The following is a 14,248-nucleotide window of genomic DNA, read 5'->3' as shown; positions in this document are numbered from 1 at the left end:
GATTTGCATGGATGTGGTGTTTTATAGTCTTTGTTCTGAGAGTCAAAGTGACGGGCAGAAAACCATCCCCTCCAGGCTAAGACCAGACCCTTCCCTTCGGGACCTGGGCCTGATGCACTCCTCCTAACCTCGCAGCTGGTCCAGGCTCAGGATCTGTTAGGGGAGCTGAGCCTCCTCTCATGACTGTCCCCTGAGGCTTTCTGAACAAGGCCTTTAGTGACTACGAATGCCGTGCCTCCCTCTCCACCTTTTTCTTTCCAGCCCTTGTTGCTCAAGGACCTACCCTAATGCTGAGTTGTGACTCCTGACTCATTACCATGGGTGTTGTGGATGCACTGATTTGATTTCATATGCAAACATGCAAATCTAAACAAATAATGTGCCTGGATTAGCTCAACAAAAAGTCTCACTATCCATATTCTAGCAGGGAGCTCAACTACACCCTGTCACCCCCCAGGCCATCTGGAAAGCCCTCTGTTGTTGCTCAGGCCTCCCAGAGTCAAGGGTCCCAGGCCTCTTACCCTCTGGGTCTGGTTGTTGGTCACCAGTTCATAGATGGGGGCTGCTCTGGTCACCTCCAGCAGAACTGGCTCAGCAGGAGTGTCAGGGCTGGATGTCACATGACACAGGGGGCAGGATGAGGGGCATCGTCCCTTGCTCTGGCACTCCATGCGGACCCCAGCTGCCATGCGCTTGGTGCCAGACTCTGACAGGCTGGCGATGTATTCTGGGAACGTCAGCACCTTGGGGTCTCTTTCCCGCTCCTCCGACTCATCGGATGGAGAGTTGCCTGCCGGACACAAAACGAAAAGGAACAGTGAGCAAGGATCATGAAAGAGCAAGGTCTTGCATGTTCTTGTGGCCCGAGTGCCGGAGTCAAGTCGTAGGGAGGTCATGAAATGTCACTGGCAGGTTACGGATGTGATTCTGACCTCCCATTGAATATGGGGAACCCATCCTCCCAGTAACCAACAGAGTTGGAAACAGCCTTCTAAATGTGAGATCAGGTTGTTTCCTTTCGGAGAATCATCAGCTCCACTGATCCCCTCAGAGGGAGGCATCTTCAATGCATGTGCAGGATCTAGGACTGTCATCAGGAATACAAACAGTAGCAACAGTGATTATTCCGGGACTCAGCTCCCTCATCCATTAAATGAAGATATTCCTAGTACTACCTCTAGCATTGTGTGATGAATAAGTGACAACATGTTTTTAAAGCACACACCCCAGTGGCTAGTGCATGGCCAACCACCATCATAACAGTCTTCATTATAACCACAGGTAAGATTTACCTAAACTATGAAGTGAGATCCAGTCCAGGCCTCCTTCAACCCTTACAAGAACTCTCTGCATGGACTTCCATCATTGCATCCATTTTATGGGTGAGGAAAGTGTGGTCAAGAGTCTTAAGATCACACAAGGGTAGTAGGTGGTCAGAGCTGGGATTTGAATCCAGTTTTGCCAGATTCCAAAGCCTTTGAGTCATTGGGGGAAGAAGAGGTCTTCTCTGCTTCATTACCCATCAATGTATTGAATATGGGGAGGGAGTTCTGGCTTTTTCAAAAAGATCTGCGCTCCAAAGCACTCCAAAGAGACAGATTCACATTGCCCTTGATTGATGAGTAAAAAAGGTAGTTAGAGAAACTCTTGGTTTATTTTTGGTGTCAAAGATGAGAAATGCTTACCCGAACATAATACTTTGTTCCCTATGGAAGAAAGCATGGCTTGATATTTGTCCTCCAAGCCTTCATGATTTCCCATTTAACCTCTTCATTCCAGAGGAAGATGGAAGTAGGGTCCGTTGACCCAAGTCTACCTTTGCCTTGGGTTCCTTTCTACACCCCTGGCCTTTTGTGACACCACTGCAGTCTCGAACATGAGACAATTTCATGCAGGCCACAGAGCTTTTAGAAACAAGGGGCAGATCTAGAACATTCATCCTGGTAGTCTTGGCCTGATCTGGGGGAAATGCAGTACTTGATGGGCCAGATCTCTGGGGGAAATGGTTGGAAAGTTCCAGAAGGTGACCGGGATACAACTCATTGACTTGATAACAAGGTTCTCTCTTGTGGGGTCCAGGGAGTGCTCTGCTCACCTGTCTCGTTTGTTATGTAATATGAGCCCGTTTGGAAATGTCATGAGACATTTCAGCACTGTTGTCTCCCAGATGAACACCCTCATTATGTGGATGAGGCATCTTTATCCAGAGACTCCACTGACATGGCTTTCCTCCTGCTCACTAACACAAAGGATTCTCTCAGTGACTGCAAACACGGGATACAATTCATTTCACATTTGCTTTTTGTTTAATAACAAACCCAGAGTGGAACTGAAGCCTTTCCTAGTTTATAAAAACTGCATAACTACATGTACCAAAACCAAGAATGATGTTATCAAATAGGGAGGCCCAGGAGCCCACACCAGCGAGCCCCAAGGTCCCTTGAGCCACATGTAAATCCTGATTGACATTCAGGCTTATGCAACTCAGTCCCATGGCTGAGAGTATTTGTAAAATGACCACAATCTGGAAGGACTCTCCTCACCCAGCCCCTGGCCAGGCCTCAGTCTTCTTCAACAGGCTATATGGACTGGGCAGGGATAAGAAGTGAATGAGGTCTTGGATTCTTGATACGATTTCTAGAAAAAAAGGCCTTCATTCATTGGGGAAATGAATGAAACTCCAAAAAAAAAAAAAAAAGAAAAAAATCAGTGAAAACACAGTGCGTCTTTTCAAGACAAAATTTAAAAATTTTTGCTGCACAAACCTTGCCACAGAGCTTGAGTGTCTCCTGGAGGGCCCTCGTGACCCTTCCGATCAGATTCATCTCATCAACCCACAGCCCTCCTTGTGGAGTGTATTCAACAGAGGTGGGGAAAAGAGGTCCCATGAAATGACCACTAGATGGCGATATCAAGTGTAAAATGACTTCTGTGAGAGGGAAAATCTTGCAATGAATTCTGTGTGGCCACTCTGGTACTACAGAAAATAAACTTGGAAAAGTAACACCTGGCAACTTAAAAAAGTGTGTGACAGTACCATTTTTTTTACAGTGGAATAAGAAAAAAATTTAATGAGTAGCCTAATTCCAGAAAATGTATCCTAAGGAGAAACAATAGAGAGCAAGACAGGTAATTCTGAGAGACTGAGAATGAAAATCCTCCCTCAATATCCTTCACATGGAGTGACACTTCTAAGTGGAGATAATATGCCACCAAATTCCTTTCCTCTCGCCTTGAATCCCCAAATATCCAGGAACTCTGCCCCCCACTTGCCCACCACACACTCCACACGCATTCAGGTGTAGGACGCCTGCCCATTTATCACTTAGGGTGCACCGCTGTGACAGCCAGATGTGGCCACTAGAGGGCACCGAATCCCCAAACACAGTGGAGCTGAGTGACCACCTCCCAGCCCTCCAGCACTCCATCCTTAAGACTTGTAATTGCTGTAAACAGCTGAGAGGCTATTCCCTGGTGGCTGTCTGCTGACTGTCCCAAGCAAAATCAAGATACCACGAATCCCCTTCGATATCCGGGCAGGAGCACGGTTAGGGAGAAGAGAGGCGTGGGAAGGAGGATGCAAAAGAAGATGGTGGCAGACCACCAAACTCTTGTTTTGATCCAGAATCCTATTTTCTTTCTCCTGAAAATATTCAGGTTCATAGAAAGCAGGCCTTGTGAAGGACCCTCTAGCCCCCTGGTCATGCAGTACGGAGCTGTCTAGAGAGGAGCTGGATTTATACAGAAGTGATGAGCAGCGAACTCCCAAAGCCATCCATTCAGGCTCCAGCAAAGAATAGAGATGTGTGTGTGAGAGAGATTTTTCAAAGAGGAAATGCATTTTCCATGCGCAGTTAAAGGCACAATTGGGAAATACTCCTTAAAATGATGGAGTCCGGTGGTGAAAGCCCAGATAAATCTCCCTTTGCCCAAAGAGAGCACCTATAACATCATGTCTGTGGCAAGCGAGAGAGTAGTTCAAATCCTAAAAGCTTTAGGGGAGTCTGATCTTTGACATTTGCTTTTAACTCCCCCTCAGTGTTGGAGCGGGAGGCAGAGAGAGTGCATGGAGAGTCACAGAGAGGAGACCCCCCTATTTCCTTATTGTTCAATGGCTCCCCCCTCCACCTCCTACTCTGGTTACATTCCTTAGGTACTTCTTGCCTCTTCTGCCCTCTAGATCCCTGGTGGAAATTCTCTAGTACTTTAAGTCACTACGTTGTCTCTTAATAAAATGAATATGCGATTTCAACAAGTTACAGAGACTCTGGACATAAGAAAGGAGCTACAATTAAGGGCATAAAAGATTATAATTGGCAAAAGTGCCTTCTGATCAAGGGCATCCAGGTGCCCAGAAGGGGCGTGGCCCCCTCTTATCCCTGTTTGCAGAATTCATCGAATTGCTCTCAGGGAGGCTTTGGAGTCCAGCCATGACACTTAGCTTTCATATAAGTAGAAGAACAGCCAACCTGGAATGTAGTTAACAACCCCAAAACTGCAAAGCATTTTGCAAATACAGTTTGCTATAAATAAATGCCATTTGCTTTAGGCTAAATCTGTATCCTACAGCACCCAGTGGATGAATTTCCTCAATAGAATATTGTGGAATGAGAATGTTGGCATCCTCAATGTTCCGAATCTCATTGTGGATGTGCCCATGGCCTTAGGCGTGTACATACTGACCCACCTAGACTCAGGAGCCTACGAGGATGATAAAAGCGAGGGACCCATCCTCATACAGGGTCTGCTCTGCTGGTAGGAACTGACAGGTCATGGAGGTGGATTAGTTGTTATGAAGTAAATTGGTACAATTCCTGTAGGATTCGGGGACTGCTTAAGACTCTCTCTCCTGAGTTGGTGCCCAAGGCAATGAGATGCTAATGACATCACAGCCAGAACTACAGAGGTAGTTCATTAGGCAGCAAAGAAATCAAATGCAAACTAATTAGATCCTAGCCCTTGGAGACGGCACAGGATCTACAGGAAAGAAAGCTTGACGTGGGGCAGATGAAGCACAGCCGTGGCAAACCGCACCCTGGAGCCCCCCAACACCCTGCATTCCACCACCCTCCCCGCCGCCAGCCTGCTCCTGGTCACAAAGGGTGTCCTGGAGGTATCTGAATTCACATTTCCATCCACGCCCTCCGGCTCAGATCAGTCTCTCGGGATGTTTGGTCACGTCTTTGGACAGAGAGGTTTAGGTCACTTGGGATGACTTAAAATGAACTCCTAGACTTGCCGTAAGACAGTCTCTGAGACTTGAATAAAGTACAATGTGATGGGTTAATAATCAAGGAGAAGGGGACAGGGCATAAACTGGCCACTTCTCTCTACTTCTCTGTAGGAGACAGCGAGTGTTTGGGGTCAGTAATTGTGTTTCAATTGGGTTTCATCTTTGAAACTCCTCTACCCATTTCAAGCGTATCCATATCCCTCCTCTCTCTCTCTCTCTCTCTCTCTCTCTGTCTCTCTCTCTCTCCATGGATATATGTTTTGGGGGGCAGGGTAAAGGGGGTGAATATAACAACCACGACCATAGACTTAAAAGTTAAAAACAAGTCAAACATAAAGAATAAAACCGAAGCATTTGTAAACAGTTGCTAGCCTCGTACTAAAGCTTCGAAGGATCCAGTGGCAAGAACAAAGCGTTATCCTAACCACAGCCAACTCCCCGTCTCTAGCCGGGACCTCTCCCACCGGTGTTAACAGAGCCTTGTCAATAGCTTGCTTGGAAATCCATCTGAATGTCCGACGGGCACCTCAAAGCCAACATGTCCCAAACTGCTGTGGTCATTCATCCACACTCTCTCCATCAGCCTGCCTCTTCTCTCCAAGGTGCTCGTCCAGCGAATGGCACCAGCTTCCTCACTGCTCAGCATGCGAGGCTGGGCTTCGTTGTTGGTTCTTCCCTGCCCTCCCAACCAATCACCCAGTCTCCACATTCTCTACCTCCCCAAACCATCCACTCCTCTGCTCGCCCACGGCTGCCCCAGCGGTACAGCAGTTTAAAGTGTGAGGTCAGAGTCAGACTGCCCAGGATTGACTTCTGACCTTAGCACTTGCTAGCTGTACAATTTGGGGTGAGTTTCTGAACCTTTCTGGGCCTGGGCTTTCTCGTCCATAAAAAAGAGACAGCAACTGAACTGCTTTCATAAAGCTGTGGTGGAGGTGAACTGATATAATCCATGAAGAGAGCTTTGCCGTACCTGGGACACAGTGAGGCCTCTCCGAAGTTAATTACTCTCATGATGCCTGTCTACTTGCCTGCTCTGCCTGCCACCAAACGGGCTCCTTGAGGGGCAAAACTGTGTCTAGTTCTTCCACGGTAATGTCCCACAGTGTTGTTATTGCCTAACAAGTAGTTAATGCATTCGACAATTCATTAAGCAAATATGTATTGAATGTCTACCGACGTCTGTCGAATTAATAAATCATTTATAATGACTTGTATAGGACGTGACTAGGTACTAACCAGACAGGCAGGGTTTCAATTCGTTTCTCGCCTTGCCGTCCTGGGTTCTTTTGAGATTTTCTGGTTTTCTCCTATAAAAAAGACGGACGTCCATCCAGAGCAAGTTCCACCCCTCTCAGGGACAAATGTGAACTGGCCCGAGATAATCTGATTGCAAAAATTTGAGGAAATACCGCAAAAGTACACCTTGCAAAACTGTACTTTTGCAAAATCTCAAAGGCTATGGCTGTACATGGAGTGTTTACCTTGGGATAGAAGGAGTTAAGCTTAAAAAAAGGAGCAGCCAATTGTGGCACCGACGAGCAGGCAGTGGTTTTCCCGTGACTAGTAAATGTGGGAGCGTTACAGCCACTAATGTCACAAAGTGGCAAACGGATATGATTGGTGTCCTGGGCCATGAGGCCGCGGGTATCCGACAGCGGCTGAGGTGGAAGGCACATCGCTGTGGGGGGCGTGAGTGACAGCATTTGTACTGGGATTCAGCATCGTGCATTCTACTTCACCAATAAAAAAAGACAGTGGTTGTAACAGCAAGAGCGGGGGGGATACTCTAGCCCCCAAGAATGGCCCTAAGGAGGAAACATGGAAACCTGTATCTTCTGCAGTTTTCCTACCTTGCCCCATCTCAGCCTGTACACAGGAGCCCACCCACGTTTCCAGGCACACATTCATCATTACCCATGAGCTTAGAGGAAGCACATCTTTGGGGATGTGCTTTTGGGATTAAATACTAGAAAACCATTGGTTCACAACTGTCCAACATGTTGGACATAGAGTTTATATTCCTGCCCTTCCCTACACATGAATTCACAATTAAAAAATATCCTATGTCAGGATGTATTCTTTTGGCCCTCAAATTAAAGTTTCTGAAACTTCAGATCTAGTTCTTTGGTACTTCTTCAGGAAGCTTCTGGAAATAGCAAATGGTCTTTGTTATAGGCATGAGCAGCATCTCTGGGTGTGGTGAGGTCCAGTTAAATAATTAGCAGTCGTCAAACATCCACTGGGCACCTTGGCAAAGCACAATTAACTGTGGGGTTGAAGAAAAGGTGTCTTCTAGAAAATTGAATTTTTTGTTTAATTGATACTTAGCCAGAAAATGCTTACTTTTCCTCCAATTCCTGTTGACATTTTTCTTCTCTAAAAATGCAGTTTTCCAATTTTCTGCCTGCCTCGTGAAGCATTGCCTACCAAACAGAATTAAGCCTTTCCTCAAGGCACCTCAGGTGATCGTTTTGTTTATCAATTATGACTGTGCAGATTTAGAAGCTGTAGGAGACAGAAATAAAACGGTACATATACCCCAAAGGGCTTTTGAAAAGTTGATCGATAACCTAAGGTTACAGTTTCTTACGATTCCCTCTCCCCTTGATGGGCACGTTGTCAAACAAACGATTGCCTGGTTGAGGTTCCTGGCTAGTTGGGTTCACGTTAGACTGAAGTTTTGGTGCAGGTGCAGTGCTCTGTCTTTGCCAAAAGTTGTTAGTCCTCTTTGGCATGGGAACAGTTAATCGAGTAACGAACTGACCAAACCTCTGACCAAAACTCACCAAAGCTTCTGTCAGCCTCTTTATTGGTCAGTAATAGTGATGGTCCACTTAGGAGGAGAGGTTGAGTCCAAAAAATGGAATAGCAGCACCTGCTGAGGGATTAATAAAAACACAAAGATGGTCTTTGCCTGGCTGTGACTCCATCTGCACCCCCTTTAATCTTGAACTTAGTGAAAAGGGGAAAAATGAAGAAAGCTCCATGAACCGCCGCTTTGAGGATGCCTAGAGACCCATCTTTACGCAGCCCCATGTGTCTCAAGAGGATCGATAATAAAATCCAAGAATTCCTAGGAAGCCCCAAAGCTTTGTCAAACATGAACCCTTCTCGTCAGCTAGACTGCCAGTCCCCAGTGGGCCAGAAACTGTCTGGTTCTCACCCAATGCCTGGCACTTGGTGAGCATTCAACAAATACAAAGGGGTGGCAAGAAGCAAAGGGATTGTAGCTCTTTCTGGTCTCTCACCGCCTGTAACTCCTCGAGTCCGTAACACAAAGCCTCATTAGGATTCACCATAAAGTTGAGGCCAGGAAACCTGATGTGGCTCAGGGGGTTATCTGGAAACAGTTACTAAGTGCATATGGGAGATGGGGCTGGTATCACTGTCCTCACACACCAAAAATTCTCTCTTCCCTCCACCTTTCTCTATACATTTATTCATTTATCTATTTTAAAGTTTATGTATTTTGAGAGAGAGAGAAAGAGAGAGAGAGAGAGAGAGAGAGAGAGAGAGAGAATGAGTGGGGGAGGGGCAGAGAGAAAGGAGGACAGAGAATCCCAAGCAGGCTCCGCACTGTCAGCACAGAGCCTGACGTGGGGTTCAACCTCACGAACGTGAGATTGTTACCTGAGCCAAGGTTACCTGAGCTTAATGGACTGCACCACCCAGGTGCCCCCTTCCTTCCCTATATATTTATTAAGATCCTCTCTGCTCCCATCGTCCCTAATAGAAGTAATTCCACTGGTACCTGGAGCCCGTGTCCAGAAGAGCACCCACCACTGCATCAGACTGAGTTTGGTTCCATGTCTTGTCTGTCCCACTCTTCTCCAGGATGGGGCCTTACTCACCCATATGTCCCCAGAGCCCAGCACTGGGTCCTCCGCAGGTACTTGCTCAGCCTTGGCTGAAGTGTAATGAATATACGTGCACACTGTCGAACACCCTTTTGTAATGTTGACTTGATTCCATTTTTTCATTTGCCTCTTACAGCCCGACACGTTATTCACCAGATGCCTTTCATGCGACTCTGAGCGGTTCTCCAAGGTTTTTGTTCTTATCAAGTCTCTCCCCCTTCATTTCCTAGGGCTGCCAAAACAAATCAGCACCAACAGAGTGGCTTCAAACAATTTATTCCTCCAGTTCTGGAGGCACAAAGTCCAAAATCAAAGTGTCCACAGGGCCACGTTTCCTCTGCAAGCTCTCGGGAAGAATCCTTCCTCGCCTCTGCCAGCTTCTAGTGGCTCACCTCATGGCATTTCTTGGAGTTTCTCGGCTTGAAGCTGCACCGCTCCGATCCTGGTCTCAGCTGTTATGCGGTCGCCTTCTCTGTGCCCAAATTTTCCAAGTTTCCCTCTTCCTTCTAAGGACACCAGTCATTGGATTTGGGACCCACTCTGTGAATTATATAGGCAGAGAACCCGTTTCCAAGTAAGGTCACATGAGGTGGGCATGAGTTTTAGGGAGACACCACTCAGGATGTAAGAGCTGCAGTCCCTCCACTGCAGTGTCCATAGCCTGTAGCATTGTGACATCAACCACTGAGCTCTCCCCTGATCGACGGCCAGTGATGCCTGGGGGCTGGCCGTGCACCTGCTGGACTTCCTCCCAGGGCCCCAGGCAATGGGAAGAGAGAAGAAGTTTTCGGCTCCCTCAGCATCCCAAGGCCCCACTGCAGCTCTGTGCAGCTTCTCGTCAACATCAAAATAAACCTGACATCGAGATTCAGAGTCACAGCCTTGTGGATGTACAGAGCTGCACGGGATTATCCCTGCTGACAGAGCGGCATGGGGAGGGAGGCGGAGGACGGGGCTCAGAGAGAGGGGAAAATGAGGAGCACCCGTGGGATGGCTCTTTGCGACCCTCCACTAGTGGAGAGACCACGCGAGTGAGTGGGCACGCTCAGCGGGCTCCCAGCAGAGCCTCCCGTGCTCTTGTCCGCAGGTTAGCTCTTTTCCCCAGTCTTGTGTGTCCTGTCTGGGAAGCTGTGCTGGGAAGCCAAGCGCACCCTCAGACCACTCGGGGGCAGAAGGAGCCAGGATCACTCTGGGGAGTAGCCCAGGCACAAGTGGAGGGAGAAGCCTGGACCAGAGAGACACGGCTCCCAGGACCAGCGTGGGCCTCTCTGAGCTTCCGGTCCTTTCCGGAGTGGAATTAACGATGCTTCCTCCTATTTCCCAGGCAGTATCATTTCCCAGTCAGGGGTGCCCAGGAGTCCCCTTCGCTTTGCCAGAGCCATCCCCTCAGGGACATTCTGTGTGTGACTCCTTCCACCTCCTCCTCCATGTATTCAGTCTCCTGCCCTTTATGTGCTCCACCTGGGGCTTGTCCTCTCTTTTCCTTCAGACTTCAAATCTGGACAAGACAAGCATAATGGAGAGAAACTCCTTGACATTCTGAAATGGGTGGAACTGGCATGTGACCAGTACTTGCCTTCGCTCCACGTGACAAGAGCCTGGCTTACACAGTGTGTGTGTGTGTGTGTGTGTGTGTGTGTGAGAGAGAGAGAGAGAGAGAGAGAGAGAGAGACAGAGAGAGACAGAGAGAGACAAAAAGAGACAGAGAGAGTGGCTGGGATGCTGACATGACTTACACTCAGGTGGGAGCCTCTGGGGGTTATGTGGCTCCGCAGAGGGAGATTCAATGCCTTGCTGAGACACTGTGAAGGCTGGTGTATAAATATCTTTAACTACCAAATGGTCTAGAAATTTTTAATAAAAATATTATTTAATAATAATACTATTCCAACCAGCAAGGGAATGTCGTAACGGTCTCCATTTTCCTCTTGATACTCATCTAGCTTCTGTTTTTCAAATGAATGTGGATGTTAAGTCCTTTTGCTGCCCTGACCAATTTATTCTGCAAATTAACTATATATGACAGAAGTTAAAGTCCGTTACCACTTAGCTTTGCCTCACTGAAATTTATGCTGCTGTCCTGCCCGTTGGAGCCACGGGCTCCAATAGATTGTGGCTCCTGGTGGTGATTTGGATTCTGCTTAAGTCCTTTACCTCTTGGTCCTCCTCTCTTGAGTTTCAAATGTGCTGAGTGGACCAGGATCTTTTCACCTCTCGGTGACCTGTGCTCTGTTCTCAGACATATGGTCCCTGCAGCCACCCATCCAACCTTAATCAAACTCTCCTTATGAGACATAGATTCACCCAGAGCTGTAACCCACACTGGTCTGTGAGGGAGGGCTCACTGGCTCAGCCTGGCTGCAAGTGGTGGAAACAACCAGATGCACGGGAAAGCAAGGGTTGCAAGATGAACAGGCCAGCAACGAGCGGCAGGCGGATGTAATCTCAGGCTGTATTTAAGAGAGTGCACTGCCCATGCAGTGATGGGCAGAAGTGGTGTCACGTCAAGCCACCCTCCAAGAGCTGGTTCACTTCTGGGTGAGTCAGGGAGAGACATACTCTGACAACAGGGAGGGCAGTCAGGGTTCTGGGGCACATGGACCCGGTATCCTATCAACAATGGTTGAAGCAGATGGTGGGCGGAGTCTGGAATGGATACCAGGAGACCTGGAAGCGGACTTGGGAGCTCTCTCTCTCCAAGGATCTGAAGGGCTATCACATGGACGTGGGATCACATGAATTCTGTATGTTTCAGAGGTAGAATAAAGATCCAAGGAAGGAAATGGGAGAGAATGAGTTTACTGAGCCACAGGTTTTCACTGAGTGCCTACTCTCTGTCAGTACAGTACTCAGTGCTCATGTGCACAGACACATTTTTGCCAAAAGCTCATTTTTCCAGTGTGTGAGGTGGGAGAGTAGATAGAAAAGCAGACACTGATATGATGGGGAGTGATATCAGAGGCTTCAGAGACAGGCTTAGGGCATGCCCATGAGGAAATTTGGAAATCCACTTTGCTGGGTATGGGGGAGACTGAAGGAGGACTCTAGATTCCTTCAGGGACACATCTTGTAATAACTTACAACTGATACGAAGTAAGATGGGCCGCCTAGGAGATGGTGGGCAGAAGCATTCGTATGGAAGCCAGACAGCCACTGCTAGGGATGTCATGGCAGGGCAGGCAGGCGGGGGGGAGGGCTCTTCAGAAGAAGAGCTTTGTGTCCCTTTTAACAGCCAGATGTTAAACTGCTACTTTCTGTGACTTCATCTTCTTGGTCTTTCTCTAAATCAGTGCAGCAGGGCCAGGGATGTGCATCTTATCAGACATACCAAAGGATTCTGACTTCGGATAACGCGGCCATCCTCACATGACATGTTGGGATTCGACACCTTACACAAGAGTGATTTATTTTATAAATATTGCCAGAACACTTCTTAAAAATTCTCCACGTTATCCCAATATGTAAAAGAAATTAAAGTGGGGAATAGATTCCTAGGCGTTTGGCATCTTGACTGTTTGGTAAAAAATAAACAACTCTATTGTTTATGGAGCCATTCAAGCATCTACTCAGAGCCCCAGGCACAAGCAGCCTAATTTGAAAACTACTGATTCAGACTCTGATGACATTGGCCTGAACTATTCCAGAAGTAACCAAGCGTGCTCCCCAGCCAAGAGGACCGCATGCTGACCCTGAGAAGGATATTGCCACCAGCAGCAGATTCTATTGTTGGCTATCCAATTCTATTGTTGGTGCTTCCTGGATTTTGCCAGACAAAAACCACACTGTGTGGTCAGTCCTACTTAGGTGATAATAATCAATGTCAGAAAACTTTATACTCTTGACCAAGCATAGATCTAGTCAATCATGCACATTCATCTCATAAAGAACTTCATGGAGACGTGAGAAGGCCACATCCATGCAGACAGTTCTGTTCAGGGGGACAATAAAATGAGGGGCAGATGCAGAAGCCAGATCTAATGCTCTCCTGCAGACAGTGAGTATAAAGGTGTGTATTTATTAATACATTTCATTATTAACTCATCTCGTTCAAATGCCTTCAAGAGAAATTTATCATTATGTCCGACCAAGGTGACACTGTGATGTTACTCTACTTCCCTGCATGCTTATAGCAAGAGTAGAGATCAAGATGATTACAAATGTTAGAATGACCTGTGAGGTTTCTTCCAGCCAAGGAAGAAAGAGGCTGTTACTCATGTAGCAGGGCCCAGCTGTCATCACCCATAAAGAAGGCCATCTTGTCACTTTGGCCATTAAAAGCCCTGACACCACAGTCTCCATTAAAGTCTACCTCACTCTTGTGCATACATACAATTTTTCTTATTTCAATAAGGAAATTAATGGTTGATGGGGAGAACAGCCAGCCAGCCAGCCAGCCAGCCAACAGCCAGGCAGAAATGGCCCTGCCTAGCCCCTGAGCCAGCAGAAGCTCCCAGACCCAATGATGTGTGAGGACATGGTCAGTGAGGAGGGCCGTCTCTGAGACCTTTGATACTGGACCACCAATGAAAGCAGATGTCTGGTGTTGAAAATGAAGGGAAGGCCAGAAAGGGGTGAAGCCCCATCTGTCTCAGCATAAACCGTTGAGACAGACACTGTAAGCATATCATATCCCAGGCCACCACCTCAGCTGGCAAAGACCTTCTTCACCCAGAATTCCTCATCTCCTGAGAGGAGGCAGTTAGGCCTGGGTTCAAATTCAGAGGTCTGGGATATATTATAAGACGCTTAAACTCTTTGGGCTACAGTTCCCTTATGAGTTAAATTGATGAATAACACAACTTGTCTCACTGGGTTGTTCTGAGAGTTAAATGGGATAAGACATGTCAAACCCTTAGCCTGGCCTCCAATAACTTAGCTCTCAATGGTAGCCATTGTTCACCATTACATCTCCAAAACCTAGCCCAGTCTTGTAGCACAGTCTGAGAACCCAGTAGGTACTCAATACATACAAAATGAGTGAAAAGTGAACAAACATTGACGATCAAAAACAGAACAAGGATCTTCATGAGCTAGAGACAGAACAAGAATACTCAGTAGTAAGTGAGGACTAAACTTGCAGGCTTTGGATCTGTAGGAACCTAACACACCAAGGTTGCCAGGAAGTCCGTTCCTACATAGTTAAGGGATCAGAAAT

The 14,248-nt window shown here is 47.3% G+C and overlaps 1 protein-coding gene across 5 annotated transcripts in view; it reads right to left on the bottom strand.

Annotated features, from left to right (window-relative positions):
• ASTN1 (astrotactin 1) overlaps window positions 1–14,248 on the bottom strand; it is a 299,391-nt gene that overhangs the window by 29,317 nt on the left and 255,826 nt on the right. For all 5 annotated transcript variants that reach the window (XM_053909243.1, XM_053909246.1, XM_053909244.1 and 2 more), the window contains one exon: window positions 522–790. In XM_053909243.1, the coding sequence (XP_053765218.1) occupies window positions 522–790 (269 nt within the window). The remainder of the gene's footprint in view (window positions 1–521; window positions 791–14,248) is intronic.

Source organism: Panthera pardus, unplaced genomic scaffold (assembly GCF_024362965.1).
Source record: "Panthera pardus isolate Hobbes unplaced genomic scaffold, ASM2436296v1 HiC_scaffold_21, whole genome shotgun sequence".
NCBI lineage: Eukaryota > Metazoa > Chordata > Mammalia > Carnivora > Felidae > Panthera > Panthera pardus.
This window is presented reverse-complemented; position numbering and strand designations above follow the sequence as displayed.